Genomic DNA, 22213 nt, shown 5'->3' with positions numbered 1-22213 from the left:
TCAGACTCTGTTTGAGTTAGTAAAAGAAGACATAAATAGTATATCTTGGCTCAACCATGAACTATCTGCATCGAAGATACTTACTCATATGTATAGTTTATTAAGTACAAGTACTACTTTGACCGCTGACACCAATCATTTCTCACGGACTTCATGTTGACCCTTCAACTCTTCTACATTCATCATTCTTTCTTGTTCTAAAATTGTGGAGAAGGCCTTATCAAAATCTTAGGAGAGTCAATTTCAACTATTATAAACATATTTTCAGATAATTTTTTAAAGTATTTTAAATATGAGTAAATAAGTTTCAACAGTAACTGTTGATTTATCACTAGTCAAATTTAAAACTTATATAATATTTTTTCTAGAAATTAGTTTGTAGGTTTTGTAATAAAACTTTTCAAATAACTTTATGTAGAGAAAAATAAAATAATGAAATACACATTTTTATAAGCCAAATCCAACAAGTGGTTTATCAAAACAGTTTTTTTTTTTAAATTTACTTTTCTCAATTATAAATTAATTGTAACTTACAGAAAAGAAAAAACACCTTTACTTTTTTTTAATAAAAATATTTATGGAGAAGTTTGTCCAAATATATTTTATAAATAAATTAGTTTAATTTATATGAGAAAAAAATTCCCCTAAAAGTGTTTAAGAAGTTTTCTCATAATAATCAAATAAATGAGATAAAAGAAAGAAACTTTTGCATGCAAGCATTTTTTTTTTCAAAAAACAAGTGGTTGAATTTACAAATATTCTTTCTCTACTCAACCAAGTAAGAGAAGGAAGAGCTTGTTGTGGACAAAATGGTTTGAGGCACCAATTTGTTTCGTTTCAGCATTTATCTTTTGTTTTACAGTCTGTAAATGATGTCGTGTAAACAAGAGTACGGCAAGTTAGAATGTTTGTTAGAGTAAACCTGGGAGGGTACAAAAGTCCGTTGGTTCATTGAAAGCATAATGAACATAGAAATCCTTTTGATTCCAGAAACACTAACTGAGGTTTGATGACCCATGAACACAACGAAGCCATGTAAAAATTTGCAGGCAAAAGGGTAGGTCCCGCCTTTAAAGCAGTCAGACATTGAAACAAATCCAATCACATTCATCCTTACAAAACTTTTATGATGGCCATTATGCAACCTAGACCATGCACCCAAACACACCAACACAGTTTTCCCTTCCCGCTTTCACCCTTTTTCAAGACACTACCAAAGCATCCCAAGCATCCATCAAAACTTAGGTTGCAAGAGATATCATATCACAAAACAAAATCCGCTATGAAGAGGCAATGAAGGTTAAAAAGATTAACCGAAACAAAAGAAAAAAAAAATGATAATAACAGTAAGAATGGAGAAAAATCACAATAAATTATAAGGGTAAAAGAGGACAAACAATGTCCTAAGTCCTAACTGGCTGTTTCTGATTCTGCAGCTTTCTAGATCAGCATCTGGCTTTTTTTTGTTTACCTGGTGATTTGATTTGAACACTTCAACTAAAATATGTATCCCAAACCTTGAATTTTTATTCTTGCTTCCTCCTTTTTCCTCTTTGCCTTGCTGGTTACTCAGGAAGACACCAAATCAATACTAAACAACTTTTCTTGCAGCTTTCACATGTGGGTTTAACTTTCACCCCCTCTATCTCTGGTTGAGATTAATGCTAGAACTAATCAAGAATGCCAAAACATAATCTTCACAATTAAATAATTAGACCTTAAAAAATATTAAAAAAATTTGGATTTTTCTAGCCCTGTCCCTTCCCATGACTACTTCCTTCATCACTGAATGTGAGTCTTCTTCTCTTTGCCATTGCTGCTGAAGAAGTAACTCTGGAGCTGTCAGTCACGTCGATTGGCGTGTGCGTGTCCCTTTTGGTCTCCTCCTCCTCCTGTAATCTTTGAATTAGATTGTAGTACTCCAATACATCTTTCTGCGAAGAAAACAAACCAAAAGGGGCATAAATTAATTCGGAGTATCATGTTTAGGTTTTAGTTTTAAAAACCAACACAAAACTTACAGGTTCTAGAAGCCTATGTTGAGGAATTGAACTCATCTTCAACTCCACCGCCTCCATCGTCATTTTTTGATCCATTGCCACTAATGTAGCAGCCGCTGCAATGACTGATGGTTTTTGATCCATTAAATTGACCTCTGCACAAGAGAACAAATATCTGCTAAATGCCTATGGAATGTGACTCATTGAATGTTTTTGTCAAAAAGTTATCTTAAAAGCCATAAGATAGAAAGGAAAGGACGGTGCTCGTGATTCACCTTTCATAGTGGTAAAGATGAGTTGCATGGCCTTGGAAAAAGTAGGACTTGGTGGAGATTCTTTACAGAACTTTGTGATGAAATAGGAAAGAAAATCAAAGGGAGTGATGATACCCATTTCCCACTCCAATGTGCTGAGCACCAAGAGCTCCATTTTCTGAATCACTTTTCCCTCAAAGGAATAGTCTTCCAATTTGAACTCTGTTAGCTCTGGCACATTGCACTCCTCCATCTTTGCAGCCAAAGAGAGACATGCAATTGAAAGCAACCGAATTGCCCACCACTTTTCACTCTGCACAAAAATGAAGCATTCGACCAAAAGGGTAAGTAAGGAATAATTAAGATCAATGAAAGATTGAATGCTGTCATTAATTGGAAGAGTAACATAACATTTTAGCTTACATACATCAATGGACCGTCTAGAAAGAAATCGATCGAAGTATGTGACTGACAAATAAGCCGTTTCGAAGCGAAAACCCAATGTTGCTCTTGTCTAATGAACAACAAAATTAAAAAGGAACAAACAAAAGAAAATCAAGATCGAGTTTCCTAATGCAGTTTCATTAATGAAGCTCAATCGAAAGTACAAGTAAAATGGGTCGTTGGACTAACTTTGAGAATCCAATTGATTGCCTCCAAGCGTGCACGCTTCATCCAGTCCCCAAACACCAAACTTTCGTCCCTTCTGAACCCAAGAACGATCTCTCTCTCAACCAAAATCCCCACATACTCATCCTCCGAAACCCCACAATCATGCCGTGATCCAACCAATTGGTATTCTAATTCATCACCTCCTTCTTCCAAACACGTATCGTTTTCTTGGCACAGAAGGCTGGACGAAAGATCATCCATTTGGGGGGAAAAAGAGTTTTCTGAAAAGAGATTCGTCGACCCAATTGAACAACAATGCAAAAAAAGTCGTCTCCGAAATGTTTTATATGATATATGATTGAGTAATTAAGCCACTTCACCTAAGAGTTTAGAATTAAGGACGAAAGATGAGGCTATGATTTAGGTGGAAATCTTAGAGCTGTTGTAGCGGTTACAGTTTGGGAACATTGATTATGTTGTCTTGGGCAATGAGGATTAGTAAGAAAGGCGAGATTTTAGTTCCGAGGGAGTGATAGAGTGAGTGAATGACCGTGTTGTTGTTGTTGTTTATGTTGTTATGTTTCGGTGTTCAAGGTGTGATGTTGGGTTGGGTGAGTGTTGAGGATGATGAGGTTTTGATTTCAGTTTGACCCATAAAGTCTTTGCGTTTTGAGTGCCACTGTCGACTCACTTGCGCTTCCGCAGCGCGTGGTGAGCAAAAAACCCACAGGGCCTGTCTCCGGGTCGGGTCGGGTCGGCTTGAACCCTGAGTGGGCCCTGCCCTAAACCTGAAGTCTAAGAAGCGGGCCGGGCTTTTAATAGAAAGCATGACGGAGGGTCCGGAAGAAGAAACAATCCTTAGGGTAATAGTTTGACCGGTCAACCGTGGCCCTTTCTCTTTCAACAAAAAAAAATTGAGAAAACTTGTTCAGTGATCAGAACTTCCGATGTTCCAGCATATCCATTCATAAGTGCCAATTTTCGTACAATACATCCATCATCTACTTTATCATTCACCCATATTTTTAATATTTATACACAGATAATCTTAAGAACAACCATGTGTTTGTCAGAGAATATGGAAAATAAATAACCAAATACAAATTAAAAAGTTATTTATTTAATTTCAAAGATAGATTGAATATTCCCTTTTTTAAGGGAGCGCGGGAGAGAGAAACTAAACCTAATCCTCACGCAAATCATTCTCTCCTCTCCAAAAATAAATAAATTACATGCGAGATTCTTGAAATTTGAAAGATGACAGTGTAATTAATTCATGGCTGTTTGAATCTTTACACTTTTCTGTTTTTTAACGGTTTTTTAATAATTCTTGTTTTTTTCCTTATTGTTTCTTAACGAGAAAAAAAAATATCGAATTTTTTATTATTATGTTTGAGTTAGAATATATTATTTCCGCAAAAAATATAGTAAAATATAGTTCTTTTTAACCATTCAGAGCATTTTTAAAATTAAAAAATAAAACATTCTATTTATTTCAACGTTCAAATAAGATTAAAAGCACTCAATTACAAGTATTTCAACCTCATGTTACAATCATTTAATAATTTTAACAATGATCATTCGAAATTCTAAATGTTATTCAATTTATTAAAATTGAATATTAAATCTAACAATTGTATATCAAACTTGATTAAAATTTGACTTTTTTATTCAACAAACACTATTTTTTAGTCAAACCAACTATAGTTATCCAATATTACATAGTTATTCACAAAATTATCATTAACTTCTTAATTTTATACATGCATAATAACTTCGCTATCTAATTTCATACTTAACTCAATTATTAAGCATAACTAAATTACAATAGATAACTTTTCTTAAAATGAACTTCTATTCCCGTTAATAATTAAGGAGCCATAGAAAAACACCAAAATATAAAATAACACACACACACACAAAAAAATGAACCAACAAGAGCTAATTAATTTACATACTCACTTTTTAAACTTACTAAATAAATATTAAACTCAAACATTAAACAAAATAAAAATATTATTTTGAAAGAAAAATGTATTTACTCCAAAAATAAATCTAACGGGACAAATCGCTCCTTTAACTTCTTATTTTATTTTATAAGTTGTTTATGTAAAATTTAGTTAAAAGTAAATTTAAATTCTTAAACAGTGGTATAATTTATTGTAATAATTATTGTTAGGCTTATCATATTATTTATTATCACAATATCTACAAATTATTATTTTCAAGTTTAAAATGTTCAATCTTTTGTCGTAAAACATGTTAAAAAATCTCAATCAACATAAATATGTAACTAAACTATATTAACAGTTAATTATAATTTTACTGAATTGATTTAAAGTTAACCTTTTGAAACGATATATTGTATTACATACATATATATTTTATAATATTCGGCGACTACATGTTAAAATATAAACTAATTGTTAAAGAAGAGTGAAGTGAATCATCTTACCATACAGTAATATTCAAATTGAAATATTTTTATAGTTAAAAAATAAAGTTAAATTGCCTTTTTTTTTGTATAAAAGTTGTAATTTATTTTTCATAAACTAGCTTAAAAACTTGTTAAATAACCTGCAAACAGATTCTGCATATGTTAAAAGTCACATAAATACTTATGTTACGATGCCACAGCACGAAGTACAAAATGAGATTAATTATAAGAAATTAGGAAATGATTTAATGAGGTTGTGTCAGACATGTGATAATATTTGTTGTCCTTATGTATAAATCTGCAGGTTAAATTATCAACTCTCAAATAACAATGGTAAAATAAAAAGTATAAAATGATAAAATTCAGTGATCACGTGATTTTTTTTCTTCTTACTTTATTTTCTACTCTGAATTTTTTTCCTTCTACACCATCGAATTGTCATGTGCTGGATTTAAATGTTGGTTTTAAATTAATTTAATTAATTAAGTTTTATTACCACATAACACTACATTTCAATGATGATTTTAGATTATGAATGGATTTTTTAATTGAGGTATAGTGAATTCATGTTTAAGTATTAATATATATATTTGTACTTGTAATTTTGTTTTTTGCGTTATAAATAATAGTTTTTTTTTTTTGTTTGATTGAATTTTTTAATAAAAAACATTTTTAAATTTATAATACAGATTTTTTGGCATATAAATTATATGTCATTAGATTTATAATCGATAATTTTACTGTAGTATTGTATAATGTTTTCTTAAATATGGACTACTTTTTAGTAAATGTTGGAATTTAATTTTTGCTAAAATATTAAAAACAAAAAATTTTCTTTTTTGTCTTGTCTAATTGGAGAACTCATGAAATTAGAGTTGACTCCATTTATTGCTTCCCTTCTTTCCTTTGCCTTGTTACACAAAATAAATGAAGAATTAAAAATTGAGTTTTTCCCTTCTCTTCATGATCTGTTCTACCAATTTTCCATCAATATAAACGTACTGTTAGATGGATTACAAATAGAGTTTAGTTGATTAATTTATAAAACTATTCAATTAATAAATTAATGAAATTTATTAATGTAGTTATTTAAACACAATATATTAATTTTTAAAACTACTCTTAAAAATTGAAACTTTTCATTCTTTATCCATATAATTAATGTATGTTTATCACCTTTAATCTCATAGATTGTTTTCATCATATCTCTTTAAATCATAATATTTTGACTTTTATTGACTTCAAAACTTCGAAAATCATTAAAAGTGCTGATATAGAAAACAGGTAAAAAATAATTTAAAGAACCTCTTACAGATGGATAAAAACTTCCTACAAATTAAGTTTTACTAATAATTTAAGTTCTTTAAAAAAAATTATTTAATATTAACATGCATATAAATTTTAGACTTAATTAGGTTTTAAATTTTTCGTAAATTTAACTATATTTTTAATTTAAAAATTTGATATTATTAAATGTTTATCAATTTTATATTTTTTAATTGAAACTCTGCAATTTTATATGATAATGTTACGTACTTAGTGTAGTAGTTATTTTTTTTTTATAAATTTAAATACTTTTAGTTAAATTTATTTTAAAAATAATTTTCATTGCAAATAATGTTTAAAAAATAGGTTAGATATTTATTTGTCTCATCTATTTAAATTTTACGGTAAATTTAAATGATTAAACTTAATATTTGTTAACTATTTTGTCTTTATTCGTTTAAAAAAATTTACATTGTTTTATATTCTAAAGTAATTATTTGTTAAGTCTATAAATAGTAAAAGACATGTTTTTTTAGAAAATGATTAATCGAAAACTTTTATTCTATCGTCTTAGTAATTTTTAGTTTTAGTGTCAAGCTAGTTACAACTAAGAATAAAGATTAAAATAAAAAACAAAACCTTACAAGAAAAATAAATCGGACTCAACCTATTTTAAAACCCGAAAGCATGCAGCCTATATAGTTTCTTATTGCTTAGTAAAAGGAGAATTAAAGTTTACAGAAAAATGGTTATAAAGAGGACGTTTTAGTTTATTATTAAATAAAGATTAACCCCACTCCAAAAGTTCCAACAAATTCTTTAGTCAAAGATTATTTCTCTAGCTTCGTGTTAAAAATGCAAGTTATAGTTATAAATACTACTGCAATGAACCACGTTGTCGAATATCGGGATTATGAATTTAGCATGTGTCCATGTTATCATCCATAAATTTATTTGCAAAGTTTAAGATGGCATCCACCAAAATAGTTGATATTTAATTTGGTTGGTGTTCATGAAAGTTTATAGATGCATACATGCATGCATTTGCACCCACCCAAAGGATTAATTCACATAGTTAATATACGTTGAAAACATTATTAATATAAACTTAAATGTTAAATGAATAATTTAGCATAATAAATTAACATCATTACTTATCTAAAACTTGAAGATAATAAATTAATGAATTTTTTAATTTTATATAATGTTTTATTTTCTTAATTTTATGTAATGAGAGAGTTGAAGTACAGTTGCATTTGGAAGAAATGGTCCATGGGTGGGGCTTTGTTCACTTAACTACAAAACTTAATTATGGAAGTCTTCAGCTCTGTAGAAAACGTACTCATGCTATGAAATGTTGCTATCTTCTTCGTCTCTTTCCCACAAAAACCATATTATCAACATCCACATGCATTTTGTTCCCACCCCGGAAGCACTGCAAAGAAAACGATAAATTCAAACTATGCCTTTTTATTTTTATTTTTTAAATTTTATTTTTTTCAAACATACCCAGCTATACATCATAACCTTTTTTTGCAGTTAATGACAATAAAGTCTATCTGCAACATTTAACGTCCTCTTACTTTTGTTTCTTCTTTTTTCAAATTCACAGCTGGAAAAACTAGATAAGTCCAAAATGGAGGCATATATCTATATGCGTGCCACAATAATTACTTTTACATTAATTCAACCTCTCTTTTTGCCATTTTTTTTTTCAAGAAGAAGAAAAAAACACACAGATACTCTTTGCGGATACCTTCCGCTCATCACTAACAAACGTTGGACTAGAATTTACGTTGAAGAGACTCATTAACACAAGCAAGTGATGAAAATAAAAGAATAGCTTGAAAGAGCAGAGAAGGGGACAGACAGTTAAGTTATATTATATGTCACGCACTGCATTATGAATAATAACTCAGCATTATTGTCGTATAGTGTGTGTTTTCATAGGTACTTTATTCCCCAAACCCTTTTTTAAATTCACTTTTTCATTCATAAAAATTACAGTGCTTTTCATTCTCCTCAGTACGTAATTAATGTTTCTTCACTCTTTGAATACTACGTCTGAAGTTTAAACTGATTTGTTTATACATTACATTTTGGCAATGAAGAATGGTTATTTATAAGTGAAAGTCTAAAAAGTCCACACAGTACGTTTTTATTCAATACTCAACAAGAATAATTAAAATCCTTAATGATGGTCACCTGCCTAGATCTATAAACATATTTTAGGAGAGGTTTTGCTATATATGTACATTATCATGTTTCCATTGTTCTGTAGAATGTTGTTATACGTAAGTAGACATCTGCCACTGTCCTACCTGAACAGTTTTTTTACACAAATTATTAATTAATGATATATTGTCTCCTTGTACCATTTTCATCTCTCTCATTTTAATTCAACACTTTTAGGTACAAATTCTTCTCAGTGTCGACGCAGACCTATTTGTACTCATTTTTATTTATTTTTAAATATGATCACTCAACTCTTTCAAGAAAATTTTAATTTGAATTTATTAAGTTGTAAAAAACTAATCTCACAAAGACTATTCACTCCTTGCTTTATTTTAAGTATCTATTACTTATATTAATATTTGTTGAATACTTGTCTGCATACTTGTTCTTTTTGGGTATTTCATTTATATAGTCAAAGTTGAGATCTGAAGAATCATGATTAAGTCGCGTGACTACAATAAGAGAGCACTTGATTTAGAGTTTTCGAATGGGACAACATTTTTTCTTATTTTAGAAAATGCTCATCTTTTATGTGCTTAATCATATTTATATAATATAATGATATAAATTAAACAATAGCAGAATTAAAGGCTTATTGCGTAGCATGTTATCTAGTTGACGACACCGCTGGAATAAAAAAGAAAAAAAAAACATTTTTTTATGAAGTGACTAAATCTGTGCCATTCTCGGACATTTTTTATTCCAATAGGTGCGTGCAATAAAAGAATTGTTCTGTTTTAATATAGGATTATCTTGCAGAAGCATGGTTGGAATTGGAGCAGATATTCAGGTATATCTATGAGCCTGCAGAAAAAGACGATCGAAAGGCCACAAAACAAACAACTCAATTTGGAACTACTATCCTGATGAAAGCTGCATCACATAATAAATCTGTCACACTGCAGAAAATACAGATTAATTAGTTTACCCTCATTGTGTGGTCTTTGTACGAAACACAGCATTGATGCAGCAGATTATTATGTGAGATTGAGAAAGCATGCATGACTTTATAATTTATATGACTTTGTAGATTACACACGTACGTATTTAATAAGTTGAAGTTGTAGGCATTTGTAGATAATGATAAGGGTGAAAAGTGGGGTGGTTTTGAAAAAAAAGTAGGTAGAAGATGAAAGAAAAATAATAGAGGTTGGTGAATGTGGGATGTAGAATTGAAGGTGGAAAGAGCTGGCAGGCAGGGGGTAAATGACCCAAAAAACTGAATGATGTGTACGTATTTAGTGTTTTGGGGTGCGAGGGAGACGGGGAGTGTGACAGAGAAAGGGAAGGTTATACCCCACACCCACTAACTCCCATGCCATTTCTTTCAACAAAAGTTCCTGTGTCATCTTACCTTGTATTTCACAGGCTACTACTCAGAGGGTATAGGAGTTTGCTATTCCCAAATCCCAATGCTTTGACTGTCCCTATCTCCTTCAAACTTAAACACTCTCCTCACATGCCATCCCTTCCACCTTTTCACCTTTTTCCATCTTATTTCTTATACTCCTCTATAATAATCACTATCTTTTCTCAATATTTTCGGAAAGCCCAATAACATCTCAATAGGCCGCCCATTTATCAAGGAGGCCCATTCTTAAAATCTGACCCAAAACAAAAATCTTATAATACATGCATTATTAGTATTCTCTTAAATGTTTTCAAACAAACACACAGAGTGTCTTTATAAATTTATGATTCAATTTAATGCAAAAGCCTGACAAACACATTCAGAATTATAAATGTGAATTAAAAACAACTTAGACAAAATTAATTAAATTAGTTAAGAATTGTAATAATGTAAAAATATTTCATTGTGACTAATGTCGGTAATTTTAATTGATTATCCTTTTTAGGTAAAATAGTATTAATTTAACTTTAATATAGCAAGTCACGCCGATAATAATAACTAAATAAGTAGTTTTTTTTTTTTTTTGTTAATTTTGTTGTAGTATATTCCACAATGTTCTTAAAACCTTCTAATGGTGTTTCCTTACAGAAGCATTGTTGTTCCTAGAAAGTTGGTGGAAACTGGGGAAGCATGTGCCGCATCGTCATCAAAATCAAATCAGGGACGAAACGTCACGTGTTACACGCCACTCAATAGATCAGAGCCACGTGTCGAATTCCCAAAGGGCAAAACCCGAACATTAACGGTTCAAAATGCGCCACGCAACCGTACGCCTACCGAATATTCACGTTTCACACCACCCACCGTTTAGAATTATTCCTTTATCTGGTCACAATTAATTTATAATAAATAATAAATAAGAATTAGTATTTCATGATAATCAAAACCCTGTTTCGTTTAGCCGTGTTTTATTTTTTTAGGGTTCCATCTACCTATTTAGATAAAACACGAAAACCCAATCGTATTCGGAAACAATTCCTCTCTCGGAGAGAAGCTCTCGAATTCCAACTGATTGTCGTAGAATTTTAATGGCTTGTTCATCATCCGATTCAAAACCAGTGACGTCGCTGTTGTTCTTTTCTTTCCTAATTCCGATACCTTTCGATTCTGTTTCCGCCCTACGCATACTCGATACTTGTTCATCTCTTTCTTTCTCAAATTCCGATTCCTTTTTGTAACACACATACCTTAGTAACCCAACGAACGAACCAAAGAAACCGTTGTCATGGGAAAGCGTAAGCTCATAATAACTAGGGTTTCTGTTTTCATCGATCCGACTCTATTTGATTTTCTATTTGTTTAATTAATTAACTAATTATTTGTTTCTGTGCTCTCTGTAGGTAATTCTCAACGTAAAAATGCTGCGATGTTTGATAGTGATGATGATAGTAGCGTGACCTCGTCGTCAACTGCTCGCTCTGATCTCATGTCGGTGTCCGGAGCGGAAGATGTGCAGTTTGTTCAAGATTCCTTGCTCGACCAAGCTCTCGATGCACTAGATGAGAAAAGGTACTTTGCTTAACGATATCGAAATAAATTAACATTTTGGATGGAACTTGAGGAATTTTTAACATTTTTTGTTGATTTATTAAGGGGTTCCACGAGGGAGAAAGCTTTTTCATCGATAATTGACGCTTTCAATAGCAACATGCAGCATCAGTTTGTGGAGAAGAAGTAGGTTTTGTTGGTTATTTAATTTAATGTGTGCTGTTGTGTTATTGCTTTTAAAATTTAATCCAAGTGCACTTACTCTTCATCCAATCACAACTTCGCAGTAAGCTTGTTGAATCATATAGTAGTAACTCCCGTATAAGTCATTTATAGATGATTTTAATTTGTTGACAGTGTTAAAAAGCATGGCAATTTAATTCTTGTTTTTATTGCATAAGAAAACACAAAGATAAGTTATATAAATGTGCTATAATAAGCAATATCATATATTTTGAAAATATGAGATATATGTGTTCCAATGATGATCCTTTGTTTTAAGGTTTTGTTGGTGGTTCTATTTATAAATTAACTTCGCAGTCTGTGCATAAGCACATGGACATTCATTTTTCACTCTAAAGTGATTGTTGTCATAACCTCGAGGTGCTTTCTCTAATCAGATTTGCTACGTTGTTACATCAATGCCTTTCTTCAATTAAAAAGGGATCTAAAAAGACATCTGCTAAAGAGATAGCTTTGGCATCTCACGCGATTGGTAAGAATTTGAGTAACTTAAGCATGCTTAGTATTGATTTTATTGAATTGAATATTTTAATGTCGTTCATTTTTTAAGGTTGTCTGGCCTTGACTGTTGGATGTGGTGATAATGCCCGTGAAATATTTGAAGAATCCATTCGTCCTTTGGATGAATCTCTCACATCTACAATAGATGTTTCGAAGATACCATCAGTAAGTAGGAGTTTGGAAATATTTCAAATTCTTGTATTCGGACTTCTCCTTGTGGTTCTCTTTCTATGATGCTTAATTTTATCTGCTTAATGATGTTTATAGTTGGTGGAGTGTTTGGCTATAATTACCTTTATTGGGGGGAATGATCAAGAAGAAACAGAACGATCAATGGACATAATGTGGCGAGTTATTAATCCCAAATCAGGTTCCAATGTAGGTATCTGTTTCAAACATACTAATTTGTTTTATTCACTAGTCACCCGTTTTAAGATTGACTCATATTTCTAATAGTAGTTGTGTTAAATTAACTAAAATGACAATCTTTTTACCGTGTTTAGGTAGTTGCTGTCAAACCTTCTGCTTCATTAATAGCTAACGTGGTGACTGCGTGGTCTTTTCTTCTCTCCACAGTAAGCAATTTGAAGTTAAATTCAAAAAATTGGCAAAAGTAAGAATGCTGTCCTTTTCCATCCATTTTTATTTGGTTCTACACTATTTATATATAGTTAACATGCTAATAGGCTTCTGTTGTTAAAATCATTTAAATGCATATATGATGTGAAATCAATTTAACCCCGTGTGTTAATATCCCATCCCAGAATATTCTATTTTTTTGTGTAGTTCACGTAGTGTATACTATTGAACCATGTGGTCACCTTTGAAACTGAAGCTGGCGACTAAATTTTTTCAAAAGAACCTAAGATTCCAGATACCATATTGAATATAATGAAAAGTTATGTATGAGACAAGTCCCACCGAGAGCCGAATGTAAGCTTCCTACATGTTGCCATGACCTATATAACAAGAAACAGACCACCCTGTTGCTGGACAGAAGCCAGTTTCCTGAGAAACTAGAAACCAGTTGCCAGAGGAACCTGTATGTCACCTAAAAAAGAGAAAAAATGGGTAGAGAAAGTTAGAAACTAGTCACCAGAAAAGAGAAAGCAGTCACTGAGGAAGAGAAATCAATTGCTAGAGTGCCGAGTTGAGAGATAAAGGAGGTGTTGAGAGACATTATACTCAGAAATGAGGGTGTTGGGTTGTGACAGAAAGTGAGAAATAACAGCTTTTTGATTGGTTTTGTAAGCAAAACGTTGTTCTAGAGATTGGAAATTTTGTAATTTTTCCCCTCCTAAAAAAGGCCTAATTTTAGTGTTCAGAGGCCATTTCTAGAATCTGGAGATAGCACGACTAACCATTTTGCTGATGCCACCATTTTGTCTGCATCAGTTTCTACCCTGTACTGCTCCACTGCCTTCAGTGCCTCTATTTATAACCAGATCTTAACTGTTTCGTAGACTTGACGCATTTGTTACATGTTATTAAGAAAAGTGCCCATATAAGAGGAATAGCCTGCACCCAATTTTTACACGATTGAAAGGCAAAATTGACTGCACAAAACGTAATATATTTCAACTAAGAACAATGGGGATATCGGTTGAGTTTAAATATTTTATAGCCACCCTGGGTTTAAACTTTGAGATAAAGCAGTTATTTATTTTGACACTTGATGTCTAAAAGATGTAACAACTTATAAATGTGATATTTAAATTTTCAAACCCTGGGATTTTTTTTTTTTATTCTACTCTTTTTTCATGAATTGTTTTTAGGTATTTCCTTTTCTTATTTTCAGTAAGGTAGTTATAATGTGGGTATAATGGGTATAATTGGAGTCCCAGAAAGATAGTATTATGAGTTTGTTTGAACGAACTTTTGTAGAAGGATTTATGGGAGAGAGACATCTGAAGAAAAAAATGAAATTAACTTCTCCATAAGTTAAATTAGTTTGTGTAAGTTGCAAAAATTTGGAGAAACTATATGAGAGGTCCTCTATGAATTAGTTTATGCATAAAGTAATGTTAACTTATGAGGAAGTCGATTTAATATTTTAGATTTATCTTTCATCTGTTTTATTTGTTGTTACAAAAAATATCCATGGAGAATTGCATTCTATGTAACCATTCCTGGGATCCAACTTATTGTTTTGTTGTTCATGCAGTTCAATATCTTATTTATCTGGTCTTCTAGACAAGGAAGACAGATCTGTACGAATTGCTGCTGGTGAAGCACTTGCTCTGATTTTTGAAATTGGAGTTATAGATAAGTTTTCTGCCCAGTCAGACAATGCAAGTGATGCAACGCAAGAAGGGAGTAAACCACTCGAAAGCTACATATTTTTACAGGGACTAAAAGGAAAGGTGTTGAATCAATGCAAAAAACTTTCCATAGAGGCGGGTGGAAAAGGTTCTGCAAAGAAAGATCTTAATAGTCAAAGGAACTTGTTCCGAGATATCTTGGACTTTTTTGAGGTATATTACTACTATGGTTATTATTTAACAACAATAGATGTTTTGCTAATGAAGGTGAGGATTCTGTACTGATCTTATCTTGTCATCCTAGTATGGTTACTCCCCGGATATTTCAATGAAGATTGGGGGTGATTCCCTGCAGACATCATCGTGGTCTGAAATGATACAGGTATTTCTTGTGTCCTGTCTTTCCATACTTCTTGAAATATCTTTTCTTGTAGCATTTTTTACATTCAAATTCTTGCAGTTGAATTTTATCAAGCATTTTCTTGGAGGAGGATTCGTTAAGCATATGCAGGTAGACTTTCTCTACCTTTTTCTTTGGCAAGCTGCTGGTTATTGTGTAATCTGGAGCTCGTGTTGACACCCTTTTCTCCCTTGGCAAACAGGAAAACGAGTTTCTACATGATGTATTTGGTTTTTCGCCGAAGAGAAAATATCTTAATAACAGCGAACACAAAATGTCTGGTGGTGAAAAGGTAAATTTGTCCGTGATTGTGCTCAATTATCTTGATTTTTCGTGTATGTTCCCCCACTCCCCACCGCACTTGTTTTCATGTGCTAACCTGCTCCGTTCCCTTTAACCGCAGAGAATGTTTAAATCTCCAAATTCGGTTTTGAACAAGGCTAGGACGCAATTACTTAATAAGCAGCGGATATTATCTGAGGTTGGCATTCTTACTGTATAGGAGAAAATTCACTTAAAATGATAATATGGCACCTGAACGTAATTTGAAATATGATAACTTTCTTCTGCAAAAGAATGTGCCGTGTTGATTTTATATGGCTGCTTATTTTTTTTTTTCCTTTTTGTTAAATTTACAGGGCAGAAACTTCGGCCACTACGCCATCAACCACGAGGATGCATGAATTTGATTGGGAACAACGATAATTATGTCATTTAGATATTCGATCCTTCATTTGTGTAACAATATTTCTCTGTACTCCTATCAATTTCATTTGTTGACGTGAGACTTATGATGTTGTAATATGAATAATAAATTGATATTAAGAACGGATTTCAAATGCCTATTTGTTTTAAGGATATGTACAAGTGGAAAGAAATTAAATTAATTTGGAAAAATATTATATATGATTAAATTGCTTTCTATGTATTAAATCTAACTTTAAAGTGAAAAAAATAAAAAATAATAGAACACTTGTATATGGATCTGATTTGACTTCATTAAGCTACTCTTCAGTGATGAATAGATATTATATCCTATAAATTAATTATTTGAATGTAATATTTCCTTTTTAAGTTATTTTTTGCGAGATAAAGTAATTTTTAAAGGATGACATTTTTCATGAATGTTGTTACTTTAATGACTATTAAATATTTGAATGAAATTTAAAACACTTTTTTCAAATAAATTTAAAAATATATATATAACTATTTTTTTAACAAAAAGCTTCAAGTTTAACTATTTTTTTTAATCTGGTAATATTCTTAATCAGAAAAAGAGAAAAAAATAAAGAGTAAGCAAACCGGAAAGGAATCATGAAACTATATATAAAATCATGTAATATGTTCAGTATATACTAATTTTATGTTTGCATCTACAAAAATTATGTATTCAGATGCATTTCAGGTTCAATTTTACAATAATTATTTTATTAATACTTATCATTATAAAAATTTTATATACAAATTCTTAATAATTATATTATTAATATACTTTTATATTGTAATAATATTAATATATTATATTAAATAAAGTAATTTAATTATACAATTTTATTAATTAAAACATTTTTTATTTATCAATCTATTAAATTATTCCCATTTCATCTATGAAAACATTTATTCTCTATTAAGGATTTTACATTTTCTATTCTTTTTTGTGGGGATTTGTAAAGAGGAGATATTGTTTGCGCGAGTTTGATATTTGGAAATTTATTATAGATTTGTAAAAGATTTCAACTCTAGATATTTTTGTATATTTTTATATTTTTAAAAAGTATATGATATTTTGGCACATTTTTTATTTTTTATATTCTTACAAATATTTTTATAAATATATTAATTTTCTAAACTTAAGAATTACTTTTAAGGTTTATTATATTCAAAGTTTAATTATAAATTTATTATATTTATTATTATTTTTATCTCTAATTTTTTTAACAAACACATAAATAAACATTAACCCGTGTATGTAAGAGTTTAAAATTAATTTAACTTGGCAAATAACTTGTATGTGGATGTTCTATTAAGAAAATAAAAAATTCAATTTAAGGATAAGAGATATTCAAAGAATATGTGTTTATTCGGGATTTAGAAAGTATCTTAAAAGATTTTTTTTTTATGATGTTCAATCAATTATTAATTTTTTAAAGAAAAAAAGAAATAAAAGAAATGATATTTAATTAAGATTTAAAAAAAAATTAAAAGGTATTTAAAATAATACAGTTATTAATGGATTATTTTGTTGATTAAAAGTTTTAAATTTTATGTGATTTTTTTATAAGTCTAAATATCATGAAACAGTGTTTACAGCCTAACCTCTGTAAAGGTCTTTGAAATTTTGAGAATTTTAGCAGCCTCTTCTATTTTTTTATTCATTTTTTAAATTTAATGAATGACCGTAAATAAAAATCTTAATTAATAAAATCATCATAATTAATAGTTATATAAATGGAGAAAAATATTACATACAGTATGGTTAATAATATATATATTCATGAGAATGTGGACTGCATCTTGAAACTTAAAAACTTGATAAAAGATCTGGAAAATCAGTTCGATAACTTTTTTTGGAAATAAAAAAAACTCACCCTTCAGGATTTGAATCACTCAACAAAATCAAGTATGTTAAGGTACGTTATGTCAGTATATATTTACATGAATCTAAATTCATTTCATGATTTACTCACATATATATAGAAATCAATACAATAAATTATTTTTTAAATATACTAAAATATAAATTATTAATCATCTTTTATTATTGTTAATTTATTAATAAAATTTTACACATGTAGTCAAACAAAATATATTTATAATTCGACTGTGTTATAATCAATTCTACAGAGTTATGAATTGGTCTAAATTATCATTTGATATTCTCTTTATACAACATTTCAAAATAAAACTTGCTAAAAGTTTTCCATTTTAATCTGATAATTTCGACATGTTTTGGAAGGCCAATATGTAAATCATAATTCTGGGTATACTTCCACATATATTAGGTAATTATGAAAGAACAACATTATTGTGAAATAATGATAAACTTAATTATTTATGTAAAGTACCTTCATTTAATCAGTTTTTATTTTTCAACATCTTTTAAATTGAATAAATATAGAAAACATTTTAAATTATCTTTTTTAAATTGCTTTTATTAAAACTTTTTTAGTTATACCATTTATTAACGATTTAAATTATTTACAAAAATATGTAAAAACACGAACTCACAATGCTGTGACGACTATTGATTTATAATTTCCATTTTCTAAAAACCCTGTTATTGATGAATTAACTATTGATTTAAAAGTCAACAAACACATATAACGAATTAACAAAAAAATCAATATTTGAAACATGCAATAACAACTATATATAGAAGTTTTAGATGAAATTATTTTTAAAATAAAATATTGGTATGTTAAAGTAAACAATGATATGATATAAAATTATTCAGTTTCAAAATTGAATAACAATAAGGTGTATTAGATAAAACATTACATCATAAAAAGTACCCTAATTAGTATAATTTGATGTCAGATAATTTTTTTTACATTCTTTTCTAAATCGTGATTATTTTCATTATTATTTTTATTTAAAACCTAATGAAGTGTTGGAAATAACAATCTTAATTAGTATAAGCATCCATAAAGAATAAAAAGAAATATTCTATACAGCCTAATTAAGGCAAATTAATGTCAAATTAAAATTAAATGTAATATTCTGTCTGGGAAATATGGACTAATCTTAAAATTTAAAATTTAGAGTTAATGAAATATTTGTGAAACCATCCTAATATTTGAAAAAGAAAACAAAACATTAGACCCTTTGGTATCTGAACCACCAAACAAAGTAAGGTTTTTTTTAAATTACATGAATACAAAGAGGATACAGAATGCTTCCTTGTCTTCCATGGTGGTGATCCATGGCTCCTACGCCTGAGCCTCCACGAATCAACATTGAACCTGAATATTGCCCTGAAGCGGTGAGGCAATGGTACTACCTCGCATCACTGCCAAGTAACAGGAGAGAATCTTCATTAAGCAGGGACCTCTCCTTAAAAGTTAAGAAACATCTTCTTTATCTGGGTTGGAAATTTTGGCATATTAAGAAGAAAGATAAGTGGGAGCTGCGTTACACATCACCCATCAATGGCAAGAATTACATTTCTCTCGCAAGGGCATGTAAAGCTTGCATAGAAGAGGGAGGTTGCAATGAAAACCCTCAAGATTTTCAAGAAAACAACGTTCTTCTCGAATATCCTATTTCTTCTCAACCAAATAAGGAGACAAGAGAATCCAAAAAGAGAACTAGGGTGTGCAAGAAAAGGGAAAAGGATGATCACGATGATGAGTTGGGAGAAGGCTCTAGTTCTACGAATGGTAGAAGAGGTAAGCCTGCGCCGTCGATCAAAACAACGACGCAAGAGGGTGAGGCACCAGTTTCTAAGTCTTCACAACACCAACGTGGAACTCTTATCCCTTGGTTGATAAAAAACGGTGTTGTGGGTTTAGATTCCGTGGTAACCTGCCATGGTGCAAATGGCGTGGTCAAGAAAGGGAAGCTGTCGTACGGTGGCATATGTTGTGATTGCTGTGACAAGTTCTTTTCTCCCACTCGCTTTGAGGCTCATGCCAGGTGTCAAAAACACAGACCAAATTCTAGCATTTTCTTGGAAGATGGAAGGTCATTGTTAGATTGTAAAAACGAGGCCCTAAGTTCTAAGCAAAATGGGTTTGTGAAAGAAGATGAAATCGATGACTGTGGTTATCCAAATGATAGCACTTGTGCTGTTTGTCGTTACGGTGGTGAACTGGTGTTGTGTGATGGATGCCCGTCTTCGTTCCACCTCAAGTGTTTAGGTTTAAGCGTTGTTCCTGATGGTGATTGGTTCTGCCCAGTTTGTTGTTGCAAAATATGCAGGCGACCTAGATGCAGAGACGACCGTGCTCATAATGTGGGTGTTAACAGAATTTTAGTTTGTCCTCAGTGTGAGAGAAAATTCCATTTTGGATGCTTAAAGGCTCAAGCCTCGTCATATACCAAGTTGGAAAAGGAAGAAGACCGTGTTGGTAGTAGGAATTGCTTTTGCAGTAGAGACTGCGAGGAGATATTTTCCGGTCTGCAGGAGCTTTTGGGAAAAGCCATTAATGTTGTTGATGCAGATGATGTTACTTGGACGCTGTTGAAGGCAGTGAGAAGGGATAGCAGTGGAGAAGAATATCTTAATTTGGATGAAGTTGAAGGTTTGAGTGAAAACGAAAGGAAGCTAAGTGTAGCTCTTGATGTATTACGTGGGAGTTTTGACCCGATTATTGACGCTTTTTCTGGTAGAGATTTGATAGCTGATGTTGTTTTCAGCAGAGGGTCAGAAGTGGATCGGTTGAACTTTGGTGGATTTTATACTGTGGTTCTGGAGAGGGAGAAGGAGGTGATTTCTGCTGCTACTGTGAGGATTTTGGGGAAGAGGGTTGCGGAAATTCCCTTTGTGGCTACTAAGATGGAGTGTAGAAGACAAGGAATGTGTAGCATGTTGATGAATGAGATTGAAAAACAGTTAAGTTACTTGGGAGTGGAGAGGTTGGTTCTGCCATCCTCGTGCAGTGCGTTAAACACATGGACAAAATCATTTGATTTTGTAAAGATGAAACCTTCAGATAAGTCTAAGCTACTTGATTTTGTTTTTCTTACCTTCGAGGGTACCATCCTCTGCCACAAACCTTTGTTGCAAGAAACTTATGTATGATCTAAACCTTTTGTCTATTAGTTATGTCAATGTTTTTTTATTCGTTAATGGCCATCTCTACTGCTTTTGCTTGCAGATTATAGGACAATTTGCTCAACTTCATATAATCGTTTGTTTGGTTATTTATAATATGCAGTATTGTTGAAAGGAGAATGATATTTTAACACTATTTTTTGACACTATTTTGACACTGCACACGTGTCAAGATGTGATTGGACGATTTCAAATTAAAAAAGTTGAGACAGGGGTATATTTGGAAGAGAAAAACCAAAGTTTATTTTTTAATTTGAAATCGTCCAACCACATTTTGACACGTGTGCAGTGTCAAAATGGTGTCAAAAAATGGTGTTAAAATTTTATTTTCCTTGTTGAAATACTTGCGAAAATGGTCTTTCACAGTGTTGAATTAAAAGTAGTGATGTTAATTCCGCATTTCTAAGTAAAACACAATCATTATTAGACATGTACATCTTGAGATGTTTAATGAGAAGTGACTGATGTGTTCGTGTGATGATGAGATGTGTTTGTAATTTCTGCGTCTCCATTTTCGAATGTATATAGGCATACATTTGTCATTCATGTAATTGATTTTCCTGCTCTTTATTTTATACTTGCATGTTCAAAATTTCAATTTTACATTTTCTTATTAATAATTAACCAAGTTACTTAAAAGTTTTATCAATTTCGAAAATCATTAAAATTTTAAAATTATACATTATTTTAAAATTTATTTTAAAATTATTGTTTAAAATTGTTCTATTTATTTATTTTTTATTGAAGTTATGTGAATAAAAAAAATTACCTTTTTTTATTGAATTTATGTCGGTAAATCATAAATATGATTTTTAATTCTCTTACTGCTGTTTTTCCATGCAAAGACTTATTTAATTTTGTATTTTTTTTACAATTTATCCATTCTATTAATTTTTTTTTTTCGAAACAATTAAATCATATATATATATATATATATATATATATATATACACATATTAATAATAAACATATTTGAAAAAATATATACTTAAAGTTCAATCTTTTAATTATTATGATAATTTGATTATAATTTGGGATAAAATATATTTTTCAATTATTACTTTACTATTTTAGTAATTTTGAGGACTGATTTAGTGAATTTTTATTAAGGGATTAAATAAGGATTTATTTGATGATCAATATATGGTAGACTAACATATAAGATATAAGGATGTTAGAAAAAAAATTATAGAATAAAAAGAAAAGAATGGTAGTAATCGTGGTATGATAGTAAAAATAGTTGTAGCGACTACAATGATACTAAAAAAGATGATAAGGATAACAATGATATGATAATGAATAACAATAATACTAGTAATCATATTGTAA

The 22213-nt window shown here is 30.6% G+C and overlaps 3 protein-coding genes across 6 annotated transcripts; 2 read left to right on the top strand and 1 right to left on the bottom strand.

Moving 5' to 3' along the window:
- Positions 1–1353: 1353 nt before the first annotated feature.
- Positions 1354–3657, bottom strand: LOC106761430 (cyclin-D5-2). Of its 4 annotated transcripts, XM_022780949.1 has the most exons (6): positions 3247–3654; positions 2888–3147; positions 2682–2768; positions 2276–2567; positions 2022–2155; positions 1354–1934 (listed from the first exon to the last, which is right to left on the bottom strand). In XM_022780949.1, the coding sequence occupies exons 2-6, from the start codon at positions 3125–3127 to the stop codon at positions 1749–1751; spliced, it is 939 nt and encodes a 312-aa protein (XP_022636670.1). In that variant the 5' UTR covers positions 3128–3147; positions 3247–3654; the 3' UTR covers positions 1354–1748. The 4 variants fall into 4 exon arrangements, with proteins under 4 accessions (XP_022636670.1, XP_022636671.1, XP_014500469.1 ...); XM_022780950.1 differs by having other exon boundaries at positions 1354–1892; positions 2888–3657; XM_014644983.2 differs by having other exon boundaries at positions 2888–3653.
- Positions 3658–11097: 7440 nt separating this feature from the next.
- LOC106762623 (interferon-related developmental regulator 1) lies at positions 11098–15963 on the top strand. Its single transcript, XM_014646626.2, has 13 exons — positions 11098–11450; positions 11556–11724; positions 11809–11889; positions 12324–12418; positions 12497–12612; positions 12715–12825; positions 12951–13060; positions 14612–14921; positions 15013–15090; positions 15169–15219; positions 15311–15400; positions 15512–15589; positions 15747–15963. Exons 1-13 carry the CDS (start codon positions 11441–11443, stop codon positions 15789–15791), a joined length of 1344 nt encoding a protein of 447 aa, XP_014502112.1. The 5' UTR covers positions 11098–11440; the 3' UTR covers positions 15792–15963.
- Positions 15964–19030: 3067 nt separating this feature from the next.
- Positions 19031–20851, top strand: LOC106760454 (increased DNA methylation 1). Its single transcript, XM_014643884.1, has one exon. The coding sequence runs from the start codon at positions 19031–19033 to the stop codon at positions 20849–20851; it is 1821 nt and encodes a 606-aa protein (XP_014499370.1).
- Positions 20852–22213: the final 1362 nt, after the last annotated feature.

This window comes from Vigna radiata, chromosome 5, assembly GCF_000741045.1.
Source record: "Vigna radiata var. radiata cultivar VC1973A chromosome 5, Vradiata_ver6, whole genome shotgun sequence".
Lineage (NCBI taxonomy): Eukaryota > Viridiplantae > Streptophyta > Magnoliopsida > Fabales > Fabaceae > Vigna > Vigna radiata.
The sequence above is the reverse complement of the archived record's forward strand: the minus strand, read 5'-3'. Positions and strand labels throughout refer to the sequence as shown.

Excerpts from the sequence above, each read along its gene's own strand:
- LOC106761430 (XM_022780949.1), bottom strand. The coding sequence starts at position 3,127 with ATGGATGATCTTTCGTCCAGCCTTCTGTGCCAAGAAAACGATACGTGT. Across the intron at positions 2,769-2,887 it reads CAATCAATTGGATTCTCAAA|ACAAGAGCAACATTGGGTTT; the intron begins GTTAGTCCAACG and ends GTTGTTCATTAG. Across the intron at positions 1,935-2,021 it reads AACATAGGCTTCTAGAACCT|AAAGATGTATTGGAGTACTA; the intron begins GTAAGTTTTGTG and ends TTTTCTTCGCAG.
- LOC106762623 (XM_014646626.2), top strand. Across the intron at positions 11,725-11,808 it reads GATGCACTAGATGAGAAAAG|GGGTTCCACGAGGGAGAAAG; the intron begins GTACTTTGCTTA and ends TGATTTATTAAG. Across the intron at positions 11,890-12,323 it reads CATCAGTTTGTGGAGAAGAA|ATTTGCTACGTTGTTACATC; the intron begins GTAGGTTTTGTT and ends TTCTCTAATCAG.
- LOC106760454 (XM_014643884.1), top strand. The coding sequence starts at position 19,031 with ATGGCTCCTACGCCTGAGCCTCCACGAATCAACATTGAACCTGAATAT.